This window comes from Anas acuta, chromosome 3, assembly GCF_963932015.1.
Source record: "Anas acuta chromosome 3, bAnaAcu1.1, whole genome shotgun sequence".
Classification (NCBI taxonomy): Eukaryota; Metazoa; Chordata; class Aves; order Anseriformes; family Anatidae; genus Anas; species Anas acuta.
In genome coordinates, this window is record NC_088981.1 from 80047478 (window position 1) to 80074381 (window position 26904).

Sequence of the window (26904 nt, forward strand, 5' to 3'; positions counted from 1 at the left end):
TTCCATAGATTCCTCTAGGAAAGCTCAGAATTCCTTAAACCTGTTTCTTAATGTGCTTTAGCATTGCAGCCTTACTTCATGAAGACAAATTGGTAAGGATTATTCTCCAGGTGCCTTTAGAATGAAGACAATGAGTACAAAATGAGTGCAAAAGCAACATAAACAGCTATCAGTTGCTGGATTGGCAACTAAATGACTTCTCTGGAGCCCAAAGAAATGACTTTTCTCCAGTTTACAATTAACCTGTATGGATGGTTAATAGGCAACAGACTACGCCTTAGAAAGAATCCCTCAAAATTCAATACCTGATCCCCATGATTTCACTGATGATGTAGATCTGTGACTCCTCCATAAACCCTGCTTTCTGAATTGCCACGTTGGAGAATTTTCCAATACCTGTGCCAATTAGGATTTTTTAAACCAAGTCCTGTAAAAATTTGCATGTTGGCTAAAAGCAAACATATGCCTCAATAGCGAAGTGCAGAGGGACTCTCAAAGGGCTGTCAGCTACCCTTCCATTAAAAAACCTTGGAAACAAAAGTGTCTTTGCCTTTGTGATGGTTCACTCAACAAATAAATAATGTTTTGGGGAAAAGAGAATCAGTGAAGAATGTAATTCATAAATAGAGGATGGTTTTATATAGTTGGTTAAATTGTTCAGTTTCTGATCCAGTCACGTTCCCTAAAAAATAAGCAGTCTGCAATAGGAGCAGTAATTGTATCAGAGCAGCAGCTGATTGCTTCCATGTTTATTGGCCAGGACATCAACAGAGCTACTAATTCATACAATCTAACAGAAGTCAATTTTAATGCTGCTTCACAGCATTTGTAGTTGTCAAGCCATTAGAAAACAGTTCTGGAAAATGTTTTCATTTACCTGAGGTTTCACAAATAAAACTGTAGATTTACATACAGTACTTTTTGCATATATGTACCAAAACTCTTACTGAAGAAATAAATTACAAACAATGGTACAAAAGCACTCCAAGCCAACTTTTGTTCAACAAGAACATAACTGTGGGGATTTTACAGATTTATTTTTTGCATTACTCTTACAGTAAGCAAACTATTCAGTTTATACAAAATAATCCTGGAGTTTTATATAGTTAAAAAAATCATCTTTGGCTAAACAAAGCTCTATATTTATACATATATTTATATATATATATATATACACACATCAGATATTTTACATGACCACGTAGGAACCTGTACAAATACTTACAGTAGACAGAACATTAAAAAAAAGTTTCATAATTTACAAAATAGGAATCCAGGTCAGAACCAAAACAGTCCCATCCCCCCCAACCTGTACAGATAGGAAAGTAAATAAACACAGACCAGGATTAAACAATTTCATAATAAAATACTGTCTGCTTTTCTGAGACAGAGAGGAAGCACTTAAGTAGTGAGGCTACTTCCCTCAGTGCCTTCGATATTGTGCACTTTTTGATCTATAAGGATATGATTAAAAAAATACTTTGTAGAGTCTGATTTTTCCACAAACATAAATGCTGCTCTGCCAGCTGACTATTCTGAGAACAAATTTGGTTAGATCTAAATCTCAAGTAAGTAAACAACTGTCACAAATTTTTGTTAAGAACAACCATGGATAGGTACAGAAATCCCCAGCGATATCACTAGGCCTTGTCCATGTAGCTCATCCGATCATCAAAAGCAAATGTTATAGAAGTATATGTGATGGAAGACTGCCAGAACAGGCATCATAACTTACTCAAGTAATTCCTTTTAACAGTTTCCAAAGCGCTGCCTAAAATGAGACTATACACTGTCTGGCAGCACGACAGTCGGTTCCACCGGTCATGTTTACAGTATTCCAGAGGTGTCAGTGGCAACGTCACTGATGAATTATCTGATGGTTTATTAGAGTGAAAAGTCGGTCCCGTTAGTTACTACGTCTCAGGAAGGGAGCCAAAAGTCATTACACTGAAACTGAAGAAGTGTTCATTGGGTTCTGGAAAATATAATTTAAGCCAAGTTCAGAGGCAGTGCATTTAAGTGAGCTAATCTCAGCAGCTGCCCTGACTGAATAAAGACTACAGCAGTTCTGATCCTCAGCACTGACTAAAACCTCAAACATCAATGAATCCATAATGAAAGCATGACCTGTGCAACCCTAGAGGGGTGGAAAAAGAAAGCTTTTTAGAAATTTGGGAAAACCAGCAACATGTATATGACGTGTGTGTTTGTGCATATAGATACACAAACACACTTTCAGTATGTGCTGGTGAAACTGGAAGCATTTATAAGAGTCCTTTAGAAACAAAAAATACCACAAATTTCCAAACAATTTGTAATGATAGATACAACCGCTGTCAAAACATGTCAAATTGTCAAGCTTTTGAAATTGCCTGTTTTTACAAAAAAGTTTTTCTCCCAATTAATTACTATAAAGTAATATTTTGTGGGACTGTAAAAGTCTGTTTCTAAATTAGTAATAATATATATATATATATATAAACAGAACAGAATGTTCATTATGCAGAAGACCTATGAACCTAAATTAGTTTAACTTAAACACCTTTCCCAGATGTAGTCTGGAGAAGATAAATCAGCCTTTTCCAGATCAAAAAAAAAAGAAAAAAAAAATCCTTTATTTTTTTTTCTGAAAGAAAAAAATAATAATCTGCTATACAAAATTTAATGCTAAGTCTTTTTGAGTATCAGCAGAACTGCAAAGTCTTTTAAGTCTTCAAGATGGTTCTTGATAAATGAACATTCATCAGTCTATTTCACACTTTAAAAGAAACTGAAGAACTGGTCACTGCATTAATGACTGGCTTCATCGTCTCCCAGCAGCTGGGACTCATTTTATTTGACTTCAAAAACCCAAATGTTAGGAGTCTAATCTAAGCCAACTGTCTAGACTTTCTCCACTGTCAATGGAGACAGATGGGCACCCTCAAGGAGAAATTCATTCATCTCTTTCTGTTGAACAGGAGACAGTAAGAAGCGGCTTACAGAACATGCTTGAAGTTGAAGGCAAACCCTACACTCTGGTAGATGCTTCCCTTGAAACCCACTAATGAACAACTGACAAACAGTAAAGAACCACCTAATCTTACCATCAGAATCTGATTACTGAATAAGCAGCTTCTGGAATTACTGAATTGTTGGAATCAGTGCCTTGACTTGTTTTAAAAAGAAAAAGGCCTAACTTCTTGAAGTACCACTTCTTGTGCTTCAACATAACCGTAGCCTATCAGTCCCCAGGATTACCTACCAACTGGACTCCAAAGAACTCTTAACTTTTTAAAATCATGTTTTGGTATCACCATATGCAGTACTTCTGCCAAGATAAGCAAGAGCCACCATTTCTATTTGACTGCATTTGCCTACGGAACACATTGAACCAACAGATGTCACGCCCTTGAAGTGATATTGCTCCACTTGTACGTGCGCGTTCTTTCTCAGCAGTTTGTTCCTGATGTTTCCTCTGCATTACTCTGTTGCTCTGACAAAACATTTCAGAGGAAACACGGACAGGGAGGTAATAATTAACAGTGCATCAGATTTACCAAACTTTGTACTCTGACTTGGATACCTCCCGCTAATCCCACCACACGAACGCAGTGGCTATGGTCCATCACTGCTGGTAACAGCTACCTGCAACCACAAAGCAGTTGGATGGTACGTTTACTTGCACTTGGATTTCTTGAACAGCTTCATTAACTGCTTGAATCTTTCTGAAACCTAGTGGAGGACAAAAAAAGCACATTATTAAGGCCCTGGATTTTCATACCAAGACAGACTGATCTCACAGTGTAAGGTTAAAAAACAAACAAACAAGAAAACAAAAAAGAAAACTTATTTTGTGCTTCTTGTTAGCTTCTATTAAGTTTTAAGGGGAGAATTTTCAGAGTACCACACCCACATTAACTGGATTTGTACTCCAAAGGATTTAGGAAGTCTTCCTGCATGCACCTTTGACATCTGAAATAGCCTCCAGGTTCATCCCAGAGGCCTCTAGTGAGTGGTTTAACACACATTTCTTTCTTACCAGTGAGAGGGTTTGAAAGGCAAAAGACAAAGGCTTCAAATCAATTAGACCTGAATTTTGCTTACTCACTTAACTATAGGATTCAAATGAAAAAAAAAAAAAAAACAACAACCAAACAACCAAACAAAAACCAAAAAAATACAAAAAAAAAAAAACATTTTGTGCTACACAAAAAGCACACCTTATTGGCTATTTTCTATTGTAGAACTGTTGTTTCAGGTATTTACAGCCCATGGTGGTGCAATTTGCCTCCCAAAAATTTTACAAAACTGGTCTGCAGGTGAGAATCCAACATTTCTGAAGAATGCCATAAACACACAGACATCACTGTTTTACATACGCCAACCATCCACCTCAACAATTTCTAAATCCCTCAAAGCCATGTCAAGGCTATTGGTTTCTCCAAATTACTTTTCTTTATCTTAGTGCTGCTTCAAAACCAGTGATAGGCCCCTAGCCTATCACTGAATGCAGCAGTATCAAGGTGCCAATCAAACAGATACTGATGAATCCCAGGACCATAATACCCTGTTAATGTGTATTTTTAAAAAGCGACATCTGGGAGAATCAGAGATTGATTTTTCAAGAATTCCCCAACAAAAGACATGAGGAAAAAACAACTCCAAATTAACACAGATCTCCAGAGGTCTTTGTTCAACCGCAATCAAAAAAATATCAACGTAGTTGTTATCAAGGAGAAGAATGGTAATACCTACCTGATTGGGGCTTTTGTTCAGCCTGGTGGCTAAGGAAATAAAGGTTTTACTTGATGGTCCTTTTCTCTGACATTCCAGTAAAATTTCTCGGTCGTCATTTCTACAGCAAAGATGGATTTTTAAAGTTTTAAGACAGATTTGCACATGTGCACAAACAACAAAAAAAAACAACCTACATGAATATATAAAATTCTGAATACTTCCAAACTACAGGGCATGAATTCAAATAGCAGCAATGAACTGATGGAGGACTCCCCCCCCTACTGGCACAGAACAAGAGTCAGTGCAAACAAGAAAGTGGCGGTAAGATTACATTATCCTGTCAGGAAGGGCAGGATTATTAAAGGAGTTAGCCCCAAACCAGCATGAGACCAAACCAGCGTGAGACTTTCACGCTTCTAAAGCAGAAACTTAAAGTTCAGTTGTAAGGAACTCCTGAATTTGACAGGGGCCAGTAGTTTGAGGCAGACTTGTCTCAGTTTGGATGGCGAGGCAGCACCTTTCACAAAAGGCCCATGGAAGTTCAGAGACTAAACAGAGAGATGTCTGCCCCCCATCTGTGGCCTCATACAACAAACACACAGAGTGCATCTCCAGTTCAAATGAGAAAAACAGGACCAGGAGTCTATTCAGAAATGTGTCAATGATTTGCTGTTTGCCCTGTTTATCAGTTCAGGTATTTGTAAAATGTGTACAGACACTACTGTTATACAGTAGCTACCACGGATCTTTTGATGAAACATGCCACATTCAATAAAATGTATTTAATTTCCTCCATTTCGCAGAAAAACATAATGGTTAGCCTAAAAAAAAAAAAAGTCTATTTAAATAACATTGTTCAAAGATGGACAAAGACTGAGACAGAGAAACTGTGGTCATATCCACAAGGGAAATTTTAACAGTATCATCCTCCCTCACTGGTTTGCATGTTAAAAATCATATTGGCTTTTAGAGTCTTTTTTTCCTGAACGATTTTATTTAAAAATGCTACCTCAAAACTTACTACACATCTGAAGTTTACTTCAGAAAAACGTCTGTCCTGAATCTTTTCAGAGCCTCTATATACGCTGTATGTACAGCACGTGTACCCACACAGGTCTGGGCCGAATGGCTGACACTCCACAAACGGAGCAGCAGAGACCCCAAAGCAGTAAACTGTTGGCTCTTATCAGTGGGGGAAATCTTCAGTGACTGTCCTTTGTCCAGTCACCAGCGCTCCCAGGCCTTGCAGGAACATCAAAGGCTTCCAGCCCTGCAGAGGCTGGGTGCAATTTTGGGGCAGGAGAGCCAAAAATTACAGACAGTACAATATAGTAAAGGTCTTGCTACTTCAGCATATCAACTTCAAAAACAAAAGCAGAAAATACCCATGCTTTGGTAGATCTGGGTAAGTGAAGGAATTACTTATGACGTATGGAAGTCTGACTCTTTTTATGGCAAATCCGATTTAACCTACCAAAGAAGTATGAAAGATCCTTCTCTTCCAAAGGCTGCTACATGAAGTAAATTCTTTTCTTAAATTTGTTTTCCGCTGGACAACAAGGGTGAAACAGACCATGGTACCTTTCAATGGTATTCTACGGGAAGAAATCATTTCCACAAAGCCATCCTGCACAGACAGAAACTGCTACACTGCTATTTGGAGGATACAGAGCTGAATAACTTCAGCTGTCAGCTAAATATCCTCTTTTTCCCACTTTCCAGTGTTTTACATAGCTTAAAAAACAAAAGGAAAGAAGAAACAGATCAAATAGGAAATTATTACCTTGTCCAGGAAACTACTACTTCTCCCTTTTTTTTAATGATGTTTTTGGCATACAGACTAGGCGATGTCGCACACGAAGCCACAGGAGAAGACTCTTTGTTTTGCTGCAACTCATTGTTCTTAGCATAACATTGTTTGTGTCCCAAATTTATCTCTTCAGATTTCGTGTCACTTCCCTCGCTCTCTTCGCCCACTTCTTCTGTCTCTTTTCGTTGCCTTTTTGAGTTGGAATTCTCTCTGACAGCCTCCTTTTTACGTTTTTTATTACTTTTGTCATCTATACTTATCTGGGAACCCACATCAGAATTCAGAGCGGGTTTTTCTTCAAGACTACATTCACCTGTGACAGTCTCGTTGGAAAGCTCTTCTGTTAAGTCTATGAATCCATCAGAGCACTCTTCCAGTTCTTCTTTCCTATCACAGATTTCTGAGTTTCCTGTAGGAGCTTGCTGACTCGTGTTCTCTGCAGCAGATTCCGCTACAAAACATGAAGTTTCTTTAACAGCATCGTCTGTTAAGTCTATGCACAACTCTGCACTGCACCCAACAGGAAACAAAGCTTGGGATTCAACACCTGCTTCATTTAAGTTTTCAGATACTTCCAATTTGTGTGTCTGAGACTGCTCAGAGCCTTCATTTGAGCTTTCAACGTTGCAGTTATCTGCGTTTGAAGGTTTACTACAGGGCCCAAGCAAGACAGGAGTTGTTTCCTTTCCAGTGCTACTGTGAGACTCCTTTGGAGGCTGAGGCAAAGCAGGGTTTTGCTCTTGTCCAGTGCTGCCGTAAGGCACATGATCCACCTTAATCAGATTGGGTTTGACAGTTTCCAGCACAGTGGCAGCTATGGCACCCTGCCTGCCCCTTTCTTTTTCACCACTTCTCACCTCTTTTTCACTCTTGGCTGAGGATGCCCGTGCCTCCTTCACTGAAGCCACCTGCTCAGAGGCTGCTGTGACGGAGGGCACTGCGCGCCTGATCTTCACGATGAAGTGATCGTTGGATTTCTCCATGATCACCGCTTGCATCGGCAGGCTGGGGCGGCACTGAAAGCCAGGAACAATCGGCCGGCTGGTCCACGATGAAGAACAACTCGACCTACTGCTCGAGTTATCAGATTCTAAGGCCAGGTGAATGTCTTGTTCCGTGGCATCCTCCTCCTCAAGAAGCGCATCCTCGCTGTAATGTGCGCTGAGGACACCCTCGGGAGTTGAGCCAGAATTACTCTCAGGCTTCAGGAAGCTCAGGTGAGCATCTGATTTCAAAGGTGACGGGATAGTCAGGGAAACAGCCAGGTCCTCGAGGAGGATGGAGGAAACAAACGATTTGCTCTTTTGTAAACTGCATTCATCTTCTTTGCATGAAGTGGCGTCTGTAGGAACCTCAAACATGCAGCTTTCATCCAGCACGTCTGGATCGACAGACATCTGAAGCCTCGTGGTTAAAGAAGGAGCTCTCATGGGTGAAACAACAGGCCAGCTGATATCCTCCACCGATCGAGACTCCACAGCAGCCTCCTTCGGAGCAGCCTCTTGCACTAGCTCAGCAGCATTGCTTCGGCACTTCTGGCTATCTGGAAACTGTTTTTCTGGTGTCCTGAACTCCCACTCGTGTCTGTCAATGTTGCTACCGACGTTTTTTTCCAAGAGATCAGAACCTTGCAACAAGCTTTTGAAAATCTCGCCCATCTGAGCATCACTTACAAGATTAAACGTAAGACTGGATGCTTGCTGTTCCGTGAGCAGCTCGTAACTCAGATCAGACTTGTTAGCATCTCTGGATAGCTGGAATCCTTCTTTGTCATGTTTTACACCCTTCAAGGGAGTGACAGCACCTTGCAAATTATTCTCTTTAGAGGGCTGCACTTTGGTTAGGGAATTCCTTGTGTTATCAATGGAGTTGAGACATTTTGTAAAGGCGGTTTTTGCTGCATCTGTTTTATTCTTCTCGTGGTGACCCTTAGCTCGGTGATAATCCACAATGTGCTTCGAAAGGATAAATTCTTCAGGTTTTTGAGATCTGGCTTTCAGAGACTTTTTTCTAGATCTTTGTACATCATTTTTATGGCCGATTTTGTGCTTTTGTTTTCCTGTTCTTTCATGCTTCCCTTCCTCACTCTCATTCCCCACCTTTACCATGTCACACTGTTTTACAATGATTCTCTTTATCTTGTCAAATAAGTAGTCGAGCTGTTCGTCTACAAATTTCCATAACTGTTTTTTCATATCTGATACCTGTTGTTCAAAGAGACGGTCCACTATGGCATTCTTTTTAACTTGCTTAAGTTTTGCCTCTATAGTATCACATACGTTCAATTTTAACGTCTCGCCTGATGTAGACATTTTGGAAAAGTTCAGGTATTTTATTAACGACGTAAAATTTATGATAGCAGATTCGATAATTCTGTGAAAATGCTGAACTGGGAAGTGTACCTTGAACTTCATGTAATTCTTCCTCATCTGCTTTCGTATAGCTCTTAGCATCTGCATGACTTCTTGCACGCTCGAAGGTTCAACTATAACTTGAACTATTTTTTCAAGACAAGTGATGCTCACTGTTTTAGTTTTCTTCATATCCTTTGAGGATCTGAAAGCCTGGTTTTTATGCCTCTCTCCGTTCTTCTTTGTACTTACTTTCACAGAAACAAATTTTCCATTATCTTCGCTGCAGCACACAGCTTTGTTCTTTTGATTCTGCGGACTGCTGGTCAAATTCCGTGTTTCAGGAGTTTTTGGTCTTGAAATTTTGGGATTTTCAGAGCTTCTTTCTGGTTTAGATTTTCCTTCATCTTCATCACTACTTATGATTTCTCCTTCTTCTATTTCATCCGAAGAGATACTCAGCTGGGACTCCATCTCTAGGTGCTCATCAGACATGCTAACTGGCTTTTGATTTTCTTTATTTACCTCCTTTGACAAATTCTTTGAGGGGCAAACAGCAACTGCGCCTTCAGGAATTAAATCTAGAAAAAGAAAACAGTTTGCTAATCACCAGCAAGAACGCAATTATAAATAGATATTTTGAGAAAAACAGGATCCTATTCTGTAAAGTGACTCTGTCAGAGTTGTTAGATTGAAATCGCCACTGACAACTCAGGAAGCTTCAAAGGGCAAATAAGGACTTGCCATTTCACCAGAGACACACGATCTACCTTACAAACATATCCATTGAGAAGAGAACAATCTGTAAGTTTTCATCAGTTTTGAACTTCTTTCCACTCCCTTTAACAAGTTTTATGAGCACTGCACAAGCTGAATTAACGTTGACATCATTAGGGATTAACATTTGCATACAATACTTGGTTTTCTCTGAACAGTTTCACAATGAAAACAAAATGAGCAGTATGAATACCCTTTTAGAGTCAGCATTCAGCTAACTTCTCCCCCACTGACAAAAAGATCTACTTAACCCTGCAAGTCTTCCAATGCACTAACCTACTAAACAAAAATTGAGGATCATTACATAGTAGGTGCTGTACACACGACGAATTCCTGTCGCAGTTTTTGATGCATTTAAGATTGCCAGCACCAAAAAGAAGCAAAGTTTTTGTTTGTTTGTTTGTTTAAATTAGGAGAAAGCCTCAAGCTCAGGTTCCTGAATGACAGAAATCGGGAGTGAGATATGTGAAAGGAAAAGCTGATAGTTCTGCCAAAGGTAGAACGCCTTCCTGTAAGCTTATGTCCCACCTATAAGTTTATTACTTTATATTTTTGAGATTGTTAAATATGCATTTAATAATAATTTAAAATTCAAAACACTTTTGTTAAGAAAACTAAGCAATTGCAGTTAGCTACAAAGCAGCATATTGCCAAAGAAGAAAAGGCAAGCTAATTGCCAGTGTACAAAAAATCCACTGAAATGCCTATGTACTGGTTAATGAGTTTTGCAGCTAATTACAGGCTTGTCGGACACTCTAGTTAATAAAACTCCTGTGTTCAATCTCACATAGATTAGACTGCTTAACAACTTCTAAAAAATATTTCATCTTTTAATGATCCTATCTGAATTTCTTCCCATAAAAAAATGAACTTGTGATTAACGCTTTCAAGCAATATTTGAAAATGTTTACACAGCTTCTATGGGCGCAAAAACGTATTTCTTTACTGCCTCCAATCCAGTCTCACAAGGATCGACACCTTCCCAAACTCATCAATGTGATGCTTTGACAAACTAAAGCACAAAATGAAGGTGGTCAAAAGGCACTATGAAATGTCCCCCTTCCTGCTCAACAGTAGAGATGGGAGTGCTGAATAGCAATGCCAAGAGAAGCCAGAACCTCCCGTCAATTCAGCAGATGCAGAACATTTGACAGGCATATTGCTAGTTAGATCACAAAGGAAACGAGGCATCTGACTTCACAGATGGAATCACTGCTCTGTGATACCCTAACAAGTTGTGGACAGGACTGGCTCCTCTAATAAGCGACCCAGGGAAACGGCACAATATGAGAAAAATACTTTGATGTGATGTTCAACTGCTCTGCTCCCACATCGCCCCAGCCAGTTCATAGAATACAAACCACTGCATGAATGAAACCAACCACTACAGCAGCTCACACTTGAGAGAGCAGCCTTCTGAAGTACGAGGGAGAGAATTTGAGACTAACCCACACTAAGATTCACAAAACAAAGCAAAGCAAAACAAAGTTTATGACCTGAAACATAAGAAAAAGGCTTTCAGTGTAGCTCTCCCATTCCTCTTCTACTTGAAAGTCAAAACTTCCAAGAAAACTTTTTACTGGTTGCAGAGCAATACAGGAAGCTTTAAGAATCACACAAGGAAAAGATTTAAATGTTGAGTTCAGCATTTTCTCTTCCTTTTTGTGCTGCCACCATATTTTATCTCTTTGACATCATGTTTAGGAGTCAGCTCTTAATGGTGTATCCTAGTGTTCTCTGATTTGTTCTACTTTTTGCCCCTGATTGTCTCACAGTTATAAAATATACCTTAAAATTCACAGTGAAATTCACCCAAATGGAGAGTTCTCCTAGCTGACAGTCTCAGGTTCTCTTTCCAGTTTTCACACAAATAAATACTTGAAAGAATAGGATCCTAATTAACTTTTGCCTCTAAAATTTCAGAGAAATACCTGATGAGATATAGCCAGAAGTGACCACAATTAAGAAACATACATAGATGATTTTTGAGAAGTTTGTAAATGGTTGAAACTTATTTCAACCATTCAGTGTTAAGCAGTAACTCCAGTTTTGCTTGCCCTACAGCTCCATTGGCTACAACCCTGACTGTAGCGTTAATTGGTTCCATATAAACAAAAGGACTTACACAGCTAAAGGAGCAATCTGTACTTCTGAGAAAGCAGTTAAAAAAAGTAATTTCTCCTTTCCATGAATGCCTCTTTTAAGGCTTTATGGCCAAAACAAATTAGAGCACATATGTGTGAATACCTTTGTTATAACTCTTCCCGAGACCTTTGCAGGGACTCTCCATCCTAAGTGCTTTTGCCAGAGGGCGCATCGGGCTGTTGAGCGGGCTGATAGCTTTCGGAATGTACCTCAAGTGATTGAGATCGATGCTCAGTATTGAACTGTCATCATCAACAGGTACCGGGTTGGTTTCTCTCTCTTTAGTTCTAGGGTTCACCTCACTGCTCAGAGATGTTGTTGGACTGATTTCAGTGAAGCCCGGCCCCAGAGCACAGGGATTCTGGTCGAGCAATGGTGCATCTGGATCAGTTCCTGCAGTTCTGTCAGGTGACTGAGACGTGCTCATGCTCATTTCACAGACAGTCTTCTCCTCAACAGGAGGCTCCAGATTTTCTGCAGCCAAGCGATCGCCATCCTTCACTACTTCCATTAAAGAGTCTGGTTTTGTTTCACTGATGTCACCTGCAGCCTCCTCACAGGACTCCAAGTCACCAGAACTTTGGGCTTCCAAGTCCCCTAAGCCAAGGTTTTGAGAGCCATGGTGGTCTGCTGAGTTTTCCATGTCAGCAGCTAGCCATGTTTTATCTTCCTCTTCTTTCTCTGTTGCTGACTCAGGAAGGGCTCCCGGACTTTCACTGCCCGGTTCGGACTGCGCCACTTCTGCTGCTGGCACGTTATCGTCCTCCATCACCTCCACTGCCACGGGCAAGTTCTCACATGGTGCCACGCTCCCTGCCGCCTCCAGGGAGGGAGCTTCAGGGTGATCCAGATCCATCACGGCCACTGCTGAGGCTTCTGATTCAACCGGACCACAAGCCTCTGCTGCTGCTGACAAGGTTTCAGCCAGCATCTCCTCAGGAACCAGGACTTCTGCTGCTCCTGGCAAGGCCGGGGACTCTATCTGGCTCGCTACCGGTTCTGGTGAGGTTTCTGAGCTCACTTCATCAGTTGTCACCGCTGGCGGTGCTTCAGGCTGTGCTGGATCTGCTGCTGCTCCTTTCAAGGCTTCATTTTCAGAACTGACAGAAGCAGGCACTGCTGGTTCCACGCTGATTTCAGCTGTGCTGTCCTGAACTTGTAGTGTTGAATTAGCCTGCTCTGCAGGAGCACAGTTAACAGGGTGGGCAGTGTCTACCATTTCTGCCTGCAGAGTGAGCTCTGCAGTTCCCTCATCTGTGGCCTTTTGGGAAGATGTTTTAAGTCCATCAGGTGGCGAAAGGCATTGTTTTTTTGCAGGCGACAGAGTTAAATTCAGCTTTTCCATAAAGCTAAGTTTTAAGTCCTTGCTTTTTGTCACAGTGTGATCTTTAGTTTTGGAAAATTTATGGTCTTTTAAACCATCTGCTACTCTTGATGTTTCTTCTGACTTAGAGGACTTGTTTCGTTCACTTTTTGCAATGTCTGTACCCTTCCTGAATTCCTTTGTGTACTGGTGAGAAATCTCTTTTGTAACTTTTCTTTCATTCCTAGAATGCCGATTTTCATCCTGATTGTCCCTCTCTCTTTTCCTTTTTTCTTCGGTTCTGTGCTTCTCTGATTTGGAATGTGCTGTTTCCCATTCATACCTGCTACTGTTTTCCTTGAAGCGTGCATGTTTATGCTCTCTGCTGCTGGAATTAGAAGGTGAGGACCTCCCTTCTCGAAAGCTGTGATCATTTGCTCCTCTGTCTCTCTTGCAGTCACTGTCTCTTCCTTTTCTAGACTCCTCCACGCGACATTTACGTGATTCATGAAGAGTCTTTGAATGTTCACTCTTTGAGTGTGGACTGCTCCCTCGACCAGACCTTCTTGTCTGCTCCTGCAGCTTCTCATTTAGTTTAATTTTTTGACCAGAGGTTTTTTCATCTTTATCATGTGTTTTAATGTCTTTTTTAATCGCATTTGGTGATCTCTCATCTGCATACAATTCTCTTGTTAGACATCTGTCTTTACCAGTAGCTTGTTTCTCCCAAGAAGAAACGCCCCTTTCTATTCTTCTTTCTACAGCTGGGCTGCTTTTGAGTTTTATGCTCTGACTTTTTTGTTGCAACTCATTTTTACTAACCTTCTCCGGAAGGGTCTGCAGCTTTTGATGAGGATCTGAATTCCCCTCTTCACTTTCAACACCGTTAGAGTTACCACTGTTACCAGTGCTCTGATGTACTTCTCTTCTGTACTTGGTGACAGTTCCCCTACTGTATTGCTCATCACTTTTCATTTCTTTTTTCTCCTTTCTGTTATCCTTGTTGCAACTATGGTCATGGTTTGGTACACATAAATGAGCACCATCACCGCAGAGCTCTTCAGGAGGGTATCTCAGTACATATGGAGTGTTTCTTTTTTCAGAGCTAAACTTCCCGTTGTCCCCATTGTGAGAAGAGTAACTGTGGTACATATCCTTTGAGCAGTCATTTTTCACTCTATGTTCCGTCTTTACGTTGTCACCTAAGTCAGAAGGTCTGAATTTGGATTCTTTAGCTTTACACATCTCCGAACACCGTCCGTTGGTTGATCCAGGAAGATATGCTCTGGTGAAGCTACTTCGATGATTGGGAAATTCCGATAGCCTGTTTATACAAAGAAAAAACACACCTCATGTTAGTTTTGAAATGTATTGAAAAATAACTAAAACCAAATTACAATGGCCAAAAGCCAAATTACAGTATCTCTCTGCAAGCTTGTCATCCTTTCTTCCAGCTCCAAGTTGAAGAAAACATGGGATAAAAGGGAAGTTAAATAATTTCTACTAATACACAGTAAAATAATATAATTTGTACACATATACCCCAAATAATATTTGTGTAAGGAAAAAGCAAGATCTGTGGAAAAATACTGTATTAGGTCTAATCAACGCTTTTAATATTTTAAATTAATATTTCACTATCCAGCAAGAAAAAGAGTCTTTTGTTAGGAAAAAGTTGTTCTTTACATACCCATGGTTTGCAGTATCAGTGATTAAAAACAAAAAAAGAGCAATTCAATAGTTTGCTCTCTAGTTTGCTGGCAGCCCAAAGAATACGCACACAACCGTGCTTACTCTACCCACCAAGAAAACAAACTACTGAGGTTGAAACTTGCTGCAAGCTATGGGAAGCAAGTAGTAAACTACAATAATCAAGCCTCATCAAGGCCACGTGCTACTGCTGCAAGGTCATCGCAAGAAAAAAATACAAAATTAAAAAGGCACACGTAATCTGTATAGCCTGAACTCTTACTCACTACTGCAAGTACTCATTAAAGTTACCTCACCAGAACAAAAAACGAGACATTCCTGACAGGTTCAACAAACTGCTTCGTAACAAGGACATGATTAAAGGCAGTGGTGACTTTCTTAAACACCTTCTACTATTCTCAGAAGAATCATAGATTTAGTCCATGCAGAAGCAAACAGAAGTAGAAGCGATACCAATAAATGATGGCAGCAAACCACCTTTTAATTTAGTCAAGCATAACGTAGCAGTGTCCAATTGTAAGAAAGCAGTTCTTTACCTCCACTACATAATAGTATTGGTTTTGCTTTTTAAGACAGCACACTCCTTTTGGAATGAAACAGTAAATTTAAATGTGTAACAATCAGCTTATACAACTGGCTATATTCCAAAACTGTGCAATTACATGATGAGAACTGAGCTTCACATTGAATAACGCTGCTCCTGTTGTAATCCAAAGCCCTTTCCTATATTTTTGTTTAATTTTGAACTGTACTGCCAAGATTTTGCCACTAAATCTGTATTCATGAGCGCTGAATGTAATTGTATATTTCTTTTTGAGATAAACACTAACAATTTTCCTGAAAGATACCATCTTTGAAGCAGCCTTCACAGACAGCTGCTGAAGGTGAGCTCATTTATTATAGACCATGCAACAGGCAAGGCGTATGTCTAAGACCTCCATGTGCCACTGTCCTCATTATTTTCCACGACAGATGCCTGCAAAATAGCTAGGTCAAGTATCTCATTCAAGAGTTTTCACCACTATCAGAAGGTACTGCAACAGAGTCTGAAAAATCTTTAGTGACAGTGAGTATTCATAAAAAGAATATACTTTAAAAAATGTAATTTGGAACACTAAATACTATGCTCAAGGTGTGAAAGTGATGGTTATTGTTTCACAACCAATCAACCGAAAGAATCACATAAGGTAAAACCTCTTGGCTTCAATCTGGTAACTTCTCATTTTATTGATTTGGAAAAAAAAATGGCAGAGTTAACACACATACAGCCTCTAGGCAGGATATTAGCAAATAAACCTTTTTTTACGACACTTTTGGTGCAAGAAAGTGTCAAACTGAAACAGAAACAAACTGATGATGTGGCTGACATCACACAAGTGACAAGCAGGTGACCTTGCAATAAGCTAGGGGTCCTACATTGTGGACTATTACTGTGGTTTCAAGCAGTCTAAAAACCTTACACTCAATTACTGCATACTTAAATATTTCCAAACCTTCCTTACGGTAAGATTAGTAATACACAGAAATAACCAAAAACCCAAAAATCTTCTAGCTGCTGTCCTCCACCACCGGGAAAGAGGATTTTCACATCTTGCTTTAAAAACATTATATAGTTTCCTTATGTCTGTTCATTGACTATTTGAGAAATTTCAAGGAATTTATCTGTCTGTGACTATAAAATAGAGCAGTTCCAAAGCTGAACCATGCAAAATATCCACTTTGAAACATGCAAGGTTGTTAGATAACCCAACACGAATGGGTGATTAAACAAATCAAACTAACAAAAAAAAAAAAAAAAAAAAAAAAAGAAGTGACTTACAAGGCAGTCACCCTTTGCATTCCTCCTTGTTTTTTTAATCAGAAACCAAAGATCTCACCAAGCAAAAAAAATAAATACCTGCTTTCTCAGACACACTATTGCAAAACTACTGTTATTTACTAGCTAATGATTTTACTTAGAATATACACAAAGTTTGTAAGAAGTATATCAAGGTGATGACACAAAAAGCATGTTTGAAGTTCCACTGAAGTTCCTAGCTGTACCTTTGATGGAGATTACTGATTTCTTCATCCTTCCGGTTAATTTCCACTCTTGCTGTTTTGATAAGTGCTGAAATATTCTTTTTAAGAGCTTGGTTCTCATTCTGTAGAATGATGTTCTGTTTTTTAAATAAATACAAAAAGAAAGTGAGAGGGGTAGGGAGAGAAGGAAAGAGAGAAAATGAGAATTAATTTAGGAATCCAAATACATAACAAAACAGTGCAAGATAATTGTTAGAAAAAGTCTTACCATATGTACACTGACAAGAGAACATTAAAAAAAATGTTTGTAGTAGTCAGAATTACTGAGATTCAAAGGATTTTTTAAATTATTATTACTTTTTAAACATCACTCATATTTCTGCTCCCATTTATGTTCCAGGTAGTTACTTAGAAAAAAAAAAAAAGAAAAAAAAAACTGCAATGCTCCCTTTTGCTTCATTCTTTTACTCAATTTATTGCTTTCATGGTCACTGCATCGAATGACAGATGTAGCTTTTAACAGCTTTCAAGAGATTGAGGGAGGGTATCAAACACAACTTTGGGTGCTCTATCGTTTTCATATTTCTAGACACTTTGCTCCAGAAGCCTGTCTGTCAATTCCAGAGACAGCCCTTCTTTTAATAACTGTCCCCAGCAAAGCCAGCTCAGAGCAGCATACAGATTTTGCAGGAAACAATACAGAAGCGCCATAGAGCAGAAACTGCTTACTATTTCAAAGCATAGAATATTTGGGACTTATCTGTAACACACAGTAGAGCACGTAGCAGAATTGCCCAAGGTAATCGAATTATATGGGATGGCACAGCACAGGGACACCAGCTCAAGCTGAAGATACGTTCAGCCTTATCAAAATGGCACTACTGAACGCAGCCATCCTCTCCCAGTTCTAATGACAGCTCAGGTTCCTTGCAACCTGCTTCCTACTGCATTACAGACAGATTTTTATCAACCAGAAAACCATGGATTTTTCTGATAAACAGTTATTTAACATGCTTATTTTTTAATCAAGGAGACAGAAGGTAACTTTTTAAGCAATTCAAGTCTTACCGCATGCAACTCTGTAAAACAAGTCAAGTTACCTGGTGATTTTGTCACACGATATCCTAACAACTCTCCTGGCACCTACAGAGCTGTTTTACAATCCATCCGTGTAATGAATTAATTCTAGAGAGAATATGAAATGAACTCTCTCTTTCTAAGCAATATTCAGTTTGCTTTACATAAATCTTAACAATGTTGCCCTTTGAACTACAGTACCTGTGCCTGTATTTCCTTAAATTTCTTCATCAACTCTTTAATTTGCTGTTGACATTTCCCATACTCTGCCTGCAACTGTCAAAGAGAGAAGAATTCACAATACAGAAGTGGACTTAATCACATAAAAAAGCGACTCCTCTAGACTTACTATTTGCTAACAGCAATTTATGTTACAAAGCTCTGTTTTTCCAAAAATACATTTCCAAAGCCATATTAAAACAAAAAGCTTCAATACACTCCAACAGGCATAAAATTCACTAAAACGTCACAGACATTCAGATAAGAGGGAACCTGTATGTGCTTGCCCAACACTCAGGCTAGAGAGTAACAGGAAGTCAAAGTATTGTGAAATTAAAGACAAGATTATTGGGAAGCAGGAACTCTCTGAGCCCTACAGATGGGAACGTGTTTGTCAGATTATCTATAATACAAAATAGGTAAGGAAAAATATGACACAGAGTTAACTAAAAAACAGACTGCCAAGGACACGCTCTTGTCGAGATCACAACATTAAGTAAAAAGCATTTAGTGTGAGCCCTTCTTTAAAATTAGATAGCTATAAAACTTTCACACAAGAAGCGACGACTTCCTTATTTGCTGTTTTTGACAGTCAATTGTTTTCAAACTTCTGAAGTGGCATTTTCATCATTTAGCAGCTTACTGGATGTTTTGCTCCTGCTTCTCCTCTAGTGTGTATCTGTGGACTCTTTTCCCTTTTATTCTGAATATTGAGTTTATAGTTAAAATGTGTCTTATTGACCAAGACGCGTGATGCTGCATGAGCAAGTGTTCTGCTCATTTGCTAGAAGCAGTTATCTACTGCATAGTTGTCTCTAGTCTTGAGTACATGAGTTCGATTCATGCCCTATTTGCGTTAGGCTGCTAAAGTTTCTTGGGTGAAACATCAAGACCAGCCTTGTATCAGAAGGCTGAACAAACATTTACTTAGGAAGAAACCCTGGTAAATTTCTCTGTCACATAACTGATACAACTTGCATGCAAAAGGATGCTAAATGAGGACAGACCATGCCACAGAGACAGCGAAAGATTTACTGATTCTGATAAACTTGCTGACAACAGCTTTATGAACAAACTCTTGGTTTTATTCCTTTATTTAAAAACAGTTTCCCTGTTTTCCCAACAACATGAGCATACTGACAAACATTTTTGCAAGTTAAAAATGAAAAATGGGAAAAAAAAACAGAAACACTAGAATTACTTTTGTCACCCACCTCATTGTAAGATGCTTCCTTTGCAGTTCCTTCTTCAATCAAGATCTCATCAAACAAGTTTAAACTGTTTCCAGCTGGTGTAGAATTTGGAGCAGAGTTGTCTGTAGAAAGAAAAATAAATTACACAAAGGAATTTTCCCAGCTAGACTGCACTGTGTCACGGAGGAGAAGACGTGACATTATTATCTGAAGAAATTCCCATCCTGAATTTCAGCATTTCTGTTAGTTTTATCGGAATTATGTGATCCAATTTACATCAACATAAGAAGTAATGACGAAAATTAAAGTTCGACTGAAACCACCGTGTTAGAACAATTACAGATTTACAGAATACCCAACAACAAAGATGGGTGCGTTTTGTGACTCACTGATAAGTTGTTTTGAGTCAAAGGAGAGCTACCTCGCAGTAAAACTACCTCATTTACACAGCATGAAGGGCTACACCTAAGCAGTGATGCAAGGTTCCACAATTCTAGAGCTACCACGTAGCAGAAAGCTAGAATAAATATGTACATGCTGCAAGTTGTTCAGCTTTTGGCCAGACTTGTCTTTGAAATATTTGCAGTTAAAAAGCATTTTTGAGAAAAAGAAAACTCAGTTGCCAACAACCTACACATTCACAAACACAAATTAGTTGTTCAGAATAAAATGGGAGGAAGAAAGAAGGAAAAGAGCTACTGTGGAGTTGGTGTGGGGTTGAATACCATGCTGCTTCTGCTGAATAAACGTTCTGTGCTGCTTTATGGTCCCTCACAATGTAAATTCCCTTGTTTTAGTTCAAAAGACATTAAAAGAAAAACAAAAAATACACCCAAATTATTTAGATGACAGTGCTCTTTCCTCAGTGAGCCTGTGTGCTCTGTTCACCTAGCACACATTACTGACAGGACCTGATTTACAACACCTCTGAAACACGGATCAATTTACAGCCAAATTAACGAAGTAAGCTATCAAACCTGCGCTTCAATCTTTGGATGATACTGTAATGCAAGAAGTATTAACGCAGTGCAAGAAGATGTGCAAACATGACGTGCTGTCATGTAGCAAAAATCTCACCCATCTTCTTTTTAAATTAAAAAAAAAAACCTCAGAACTAGACTGTATCAAATAATTTGTACCGTGGGAAATGTCTGCATTTTGTTACCTCACTGCTCCCTGCACCTTTTATTTTTACAGAACAATGTATTTCAGTACCTGAAATATGGACTTATGCATCTTAAACGTGCTAACAAATATAAAATGGAAACTGATGTACAGATGCCTTATGGCTACAGGACGCAGCATAGTCCTTCCACAAGAATTAAAGGAACTCACAGAATAAGGTCATCAGAGAAACACTTGTTCAAATACTAGAAACTGCATTTAATGAAACTGGACTTTAAGACTCCTAAAAAAGAACACGTTATGGGCCCATTTCTTTCTTACCTTAAATGAAATTATGGTGACACATAAAAGAGGAAAACAACCTACATTAGCACGTGAAATTACTGAGAATGTAGTAAAAGATCAAAAGGACCTACTGAATGTACTCTATCACACAGAAAGTATGTTTTGGAGCTCTTACTGCTGATTTAGCGATCACTGACTGTTGGCTCTGGTCCTGAAGCTATTTAGAAATCACAAAAGGAAGGTGCTTTTTCCACAGTCGTGTGTCTTGTAGCGAGGCACAGAGTTGAGGTTTCTCTGCACCCTTCTATATGCCCCAGGTCTCTTTCAATAACCAGCATCACGTGAAAACTACCCCATAATTTAGCTAAAACATTTAAGAATTCTCAGCTGTATTTACACAGAGCATAACGTGGACGTCTTCAATTTAAACAAGTAGAACTGAAGCATATGCCAGCCCAGCTAAACCTAAACCTGCTGCTAACTGCTGCCTCGCTTGAAACCAGCCTGGAAAGCGCGGTGGCTCCGATTCTTGGAGCCAGCTGGCGAGATGTGTCCGTACCCACCAGGAACCACCAAGCCGTTGTCCAAGCCATCGTAAATATCCACTGAGCTCTCATCGCCTTCCTTAAAGGGGGAAGCTTCAGCTAAAGAGAAAAAAAAAAAGGATAAGAAAATAAACAAGACAGCGTAAACATTTAATAAATTCAGGCCTCTAACTTTGTTGTAGTTATAGCCGTGACCCTGTAAGCGCGCCAGCAGCAGTTGCTATGGAGAAAAAGGCGAAACCTCAGCCCCTTGCTCCCGGCCGGCCGTTGGCGACCCCCCCCCCCCTCACAAACCCCTCACAGGCAGCGCCCCCCCCCCCCACCCCCTCCCCGTCCCTTCCCCTCCCTCCCCTCTGCCCTCACCGTCGCAGCGGCTGCCCGGCCCGCCCTGCCCCGCCGCCATGGCCCGGCCCGGCCTCCCTACGGCCTCGCCATGGGCACGGAGCCGCCTCAGCAGCCCCCGCGGCTCCGACACCGGCGCCCGGCACCCGGCAGGGACCTGAGGGGACCGGGGAGGGGACCGGGGAGGGGACGGAGGGGTGGGAGGGGAGGGGGGGGGGGGGGCGCTGCCCGCCCGCTCCCAGCGCTCCGCCGCCGCCGCCGCCGCTCCGCAGGCCGGGCGCTGAGGGGCGGGGAGCGGGGGGGGGGTGGGGGGGGGGGCAGCCAACGGCGGCGGCCGACGTCACGCGGCCCGCCCCCAGCCCCGAGCGCTTGGCGCCAAAGCGGGGCCAAGCGGAGCGGGTGGGGGGGGAGCGCCTACATTTCCCAGCGTGCAGCGCGCTGTTGGGATCGCTGATTACAGGCGGCGGCGCGGCGCGGGGCGTGCTGGGAGTTGTAGTTCGCAGCGCGGCGGTGGGCGGGGCTGCCCCCACTCCCTCCCTCCGTTTCCCGGCACGTGACGGCGCGGCCGGGTGACGCCAGCGGGCGGCGGAAGCGCGCGCGGCTCCGCGCCGCACGTGGCTGCCGCCGGGACCCCCCCCCCCCCCCCCGTGCCGTTACCGTTAGCCGTTAATTACCGTTACCCCCCCCCCCGCACCGAGAAGATGGCGGCGCTGCGGCTCCCCCTGGCCCAGCCCCTGCAGCTGCTGGCGGCCAGGAGCGACCGGAGCGGCGCCGAGCTCGGCGGCTTCCTGGCCAAGCCGGTGAGCGCCGCCCTGACCCCCCCGCGGCCCCGTTTCCCTCATTATTTCCCCCGTTTTTCCCCTCGCGACCCCTTTTTCACCCCCCCCATCCCGTCCCCGCCGCCATTTCGCGGCAGCGGCTCTCCCAGCCCGGCAGCCCCCAGGAGGAGGAATTTGGGGAGGGGGTGGGGGGGGGAAGGGGGGAGCTGCTGAGGGTTTGGACCCTTCTGGCTATTGCGTTTGAGGGCTGAAAAGCGAAGTTAGCTTATTTTTCCGGAATATTGACGTTTTCACCCCAAATCGCCGCCTCCCGGTTCCAGCTGGGGAAAACTTCGATATAGCTAATCGCTATTCTCCGTCGGCAGGCAGGTGGCTTTGCCCTTTTTCCCCCCAAATCATGGGATCGGAGTAGAATTGACTCAAACATTTCTTCATGCCTGTATGTGAGAGCTTGTGCTGGGTGTGAAAGGGGCAGAGCCCTCTGGCATCAGCTGGCAGGGAGGCGCTTGGGGTTTAAATGTCCCCACAGCTGGAAATTGGTGCAGGCTGGTTACCTGCACAGCTTCCAGAACAACAACATATTCTTTCAGAAACCAAATCGCTGTTTCCAAGCTTTGAAGCTACATATTTAGTTGTACGTCAATCTTGTTTTGCTGCTAAACAGCTAGAGCCCACAACCAAATCCTTTGAGATTTGTGCTAAGATGCTCTTTGTGTGGTAATAGAAGATTATCCTATAGTATGTAGCCTTTTACTTAGGATATTAATATGCCACTAACTCTGCAAAGGTACAGTAAATTTCTGTGTTCTTAGTGAGGAAAATGGGACAAAAAGTTATCTAGAACAGCCTTAATTTGCTGGCTTTCTGTCTTGGGATAATTTAAGCAAACTGTCCAAACAGTAGGTTTTGTAGGATTTGTATGCAGCAGTTTTTCAGAAATAGAACTGCAATTTCTGTAGATACCAGTGGTTTATTCACACATATTGAAACCGCCCCAGTAACTACATATTGTGCTACATCTCTTCAAAAGCTTGTAAGTAAACTTCCAAACAAAAAAAAAGTCACACTGTTAATTTTTTTTTACATGTGATCTGTTCCATTAGCACAGCTGCAGTAATGGTTCAGTATTTTACTGTGGCAGATGTCCATATGCCACTATAAATTTCTGTAGCAACTAGAAAAACTGTTGGAAATGACTGTGTTTTTGACTCTGTGTGGTACCAGAGATCTAACAGATGTTTTTTTATATTAAAAAAAAAAAAAAAGGGATGTAGCTGCCCAGTTACTCACTGGTTGTCAGAAAAGTGTCCTGGTGTTCTGACAGCTAAGGCAGCCTGGTTCTGTTTTTTCCTAAAATGTGGCTTCAGCTTTTTGTTTGAAAGTTTAAATAAGCTTTAAGATGTAACTCTTTTAAGACGTAGCTTTATAAGTAAGGCAAGATACATTGCATTTGTCGCAGAGTGTATTCTCATGTCCTGTTTCTAATTTTTGAAGAGCTTTTTTTTTTTTTCTGAGGCAATCTGCTAATAAGCACGCTGATGCAAAAGCCTCAGAACATTTTTGCTGTCCTTGGCAATCTGTGCAACTGTGCTGACTGCGCAGTGCTGGAGGAGGTGTAGGAAGTTCTCTTTGGTTTTGCAGATGGCTAAAGTTATCACCACTTTCTCCTTGTGAGGCTGTATTCCACCTGCCTTTTCTTTCTTTCTTTCTTTCTTTATTTATTTATTTTTCTTGAGGCTTGTGGGTTCAAGAGGAGTGCAGGTTCCAGTTTTCCTTTATCTTGCCGACCTGGAGAGCTGCCAAAATAAGTGGTCCAGCTCTGTTTTCTCTTGGTCTATATCCACATCTCTCTGTTGCTGCTCTTATCCTGGATCTAGCGAGTGTGCTAATGTGGAAAATCCCTTCAGTTTTCCCTCCCAGTGGAAGACTTTGGGAGGGGGATTAGGTTGGATCCTCTTGCCAAATGGACTGCTAGACCTGATCTGAGGGAACGTGGCTTCTCTGTATTGCCTCTTTGGGTAATAAGACATGACACGTGCATTTGTTGGGCATTTGGAGGGTCAGGCCTTTGCGATGCTTTCTTAAATCAGCTGCTTGGAACTGTGGGCACAGATCCTGGACTTGAACACTGACATTAAACACTTTCTAATCAGCTGTCCTTTCTTGCTCACTAAAAGTTGTGTATTTCAGGAAATCACTGGTAGTTAAAATTCCTCTCTGACAGTATTACTCTCTTCCAAAAAGTTTTGATTTAAATTCTGACAGGCTGTGAAATCCAACAGACCGTCTCTTTATAGAATGAGAATTTTGCCACTGTGATCGTTTTTTTTTATCAGTTTTACTTGTCCTAAGGGTGCTGTACAGAATGATTAAAAATTGCTTGCTCTCCCAAAATTCCTAATGGATTCTGTGCCCGGTAGTCATGTAACTACAGAATGTTTCTGAATCAGACTGGCTCATTTACGTTTATTTACTGTGTTACTGTGATTTGTTCGTTTTATTTTGATGTGGGAAGCTCTGGTTAATAAATTAAGCACCCTGTTGTGTGCTGAATGAAGGATTGTTTCTTTTCGAATTCAGGAGTAGATGCAAAAGAACTTGAACAAGCACGTACATGCTCTAAAAGATGTCAGTGGTGGTATAACCTTAGGAGGGCACCTTTGAAAAATGGTGTGAAGGACCTCTAGTAACAAGGAAACCATCCCTGTACACCTGCAGGTTTTAAACAGATAGCAAAAGTCTGGGCAAGGCAGAAATTGACAGCACATCTAGCTAAAATGTCACCACATGAATTGTGGAATGTTTCTGTAGGAGTTCAGTAAGTGACTATTTTGTTTGGAAAGCTACCTTGTCTGGTTGTATTTACTGCTGTTTGCCAGGAAACACAAAAATCTTCTTGATGGGATGAGCACTTGCTTGGTCAGTGAGGAAGGGGAGAGTGGAGGGTCAAAGTTAGGAGCAAAACATGGAGTTCAGATCTTTAATCCTTATTTTTCACAAATCAGAATTACTTGCACTGAACGTCATGCGAGTGGAACAGTGCTTACATAATAACATGAGGTCAAAGACCAAAGACAAGAGCATAAAGGTACAAAAAATATAGAAAAGTAAGAAGAATTAAAAAAAAAAATCTCAACTTCAAAACTGTAAATACATGCTTCTTGTCATTATTCACCATAATTGCATCTGATATGGAAGTAACAGCTCCCCTTTTTTGACAACTTGAATTTATAATTCTTTGTAATTCCTATGTACTGACATTGTTCATATCATATGTTCTGTTTCCCTTGTTTCTTAAACTATGGAGAGCTGTATTGAGTAAATACTTTCACTGTGAATTTTGCCCCTTCCCCTTTTTTGCTTTTCTGGAAGATTTGTTCCTGTAAAATTCACCGTGAATCCTGTACAAATAATTGAGCGTGGAATTATTTAGACTTTTAACTTGTTCCTACCTTCCTTTCCTCTAGACTTGGACTCAGCATGACCGGCAATGCATCCTGGATACTTTAGCACAGTTATTACTGGATAAAGAATGTACTGTATTAATTGGCCGTCAGCTTCGACCGATCTTGTTGGATTTGCTGGAACGAAATGCAGAAGCCATTAAAGCTGGCGGCCAAATCAACCATGATCGGCATGAAAGGCTGTGTGTAGCCATGAGCAAGCTGCTGGCTGACCACCCGGATGTTTTGCCGTAAGTAGCGCAGAGCCGCCTTGTGTGGTGTTTGAATGTACGGGGTGTGTGCACGTCAGTGTTTGCTGGTGAGGAGGTGGTGTGACAGGGCTTTGGGTTGTCTCCCACAGTAGCAAAGGTCACAGAATCACAGAATTTCTAGGTTGGAAGAGACCTCAAGATCATCAAGTCCAACCTCTGACCTAACACTAACAGTCCCCACTAAACCATATCCCTAAGCTCTACATCTAAACGTCTTTTAAAGACTTCCAGGGATGGTGACTCCACCACCTCCCTGGGCAGCCTGTTCCAGTGCCTAACAACCCTTTCAGTAAAGAAGTTCTTCCTAACATCTAACCTAAAACTCCCCTGGCGCAACTTAAGCACATTCCCCCTCGTCCTGTCACCAGTTATGTGGGAGAACAGGCCAACCCCCACCTCTCTACAGCCTCCTTTAAGGTATCTGTAGAGAGCAAAGGCCTTTTCAATTGAAAGAATTACCTAGAAAGCAGAAGTCTTAAACACAGCTTATTTAAACTGTTTGGTAATACCTGATGTTATTTTCATCATTATTCGATTAGAATGAGAGCAAAACAGAACAGCTGACTTGAAAACTGCCAACAATCAAAATGTCTGTATCTTATATTAGACCTGTAGGCCAGTAGAATACAAAGTTGCCTAAGTGGAAATTAGTATTACTTTCTCAGTAAACAAGAGAAATCAAAAAGATTTCACCAAAAAAAATGGTTCTCCTTGCTAATCAAATAATGATCTCTAATAAGGTAAAGTATCTGTTGACAGCTGATTGCTAAACTGGTCATCTTTCCTA

At 41.1% G+C, this 26904-nt stretch overlaps 2 protein-coding genes across 2 annotated transcripts in view; one reads left to right on the forward strand and one right to left on the reverse strand.

Moving 5' to 3' along the window:
• Positions 1 to 734: 734 nt before the first annotated feature.
• Positions 735 to 21917, reverse strand: CASP8AP2 (caspase 8 associated protein 2). Its single transcript, XM_068677952.1, has 9 exons — positions 21645 to 21917; positions 21300 to 21380; positions 19348 to 19448; positions 18116 to 18190; positions 16859 to 16974; positions 11905 to 14429; positions 6503 to 9461; positions 4738 to 4837; positions 735 to 3714 (listed from the first exon to the last, which is right to left on the reverse strand). Exons 1-9 carry the CDS (start codon positions 21682 to 21684, stop codon positions 3658 to 3660), a joined length of 6054 nt encoding a protein of 2017 aa, XP_068534053.1. The 5' UTR covers positions 21685 to 21917; the 3' UTR covers positions 735 to 3657.
• A 271-nt stretch (positions 21918 to 22188) lies between these two features.
• The window catches only part of MDN1 (midasin AAA ATPase 1), a 91561-nt gene continuing 86845 nt past the window's right edge, over positions 22189 to 26904 (forward strand). Inside the window, exons 1-2 of the mRNA XM_068677968.1 lie at positions 22189 to 22423; positions 25870 to 26096. Of these exons, the coding sequence (XP_068534069.1) occupies positions 22325 to 22423; positions 25870 to 26096 (326 nt within the window). The 5' untranslated portion in view covers positions 22189 to 22324. The remainder of the gene's footprint in view (positions 22424 to 25869; positions 26097 to 26904) is intronic.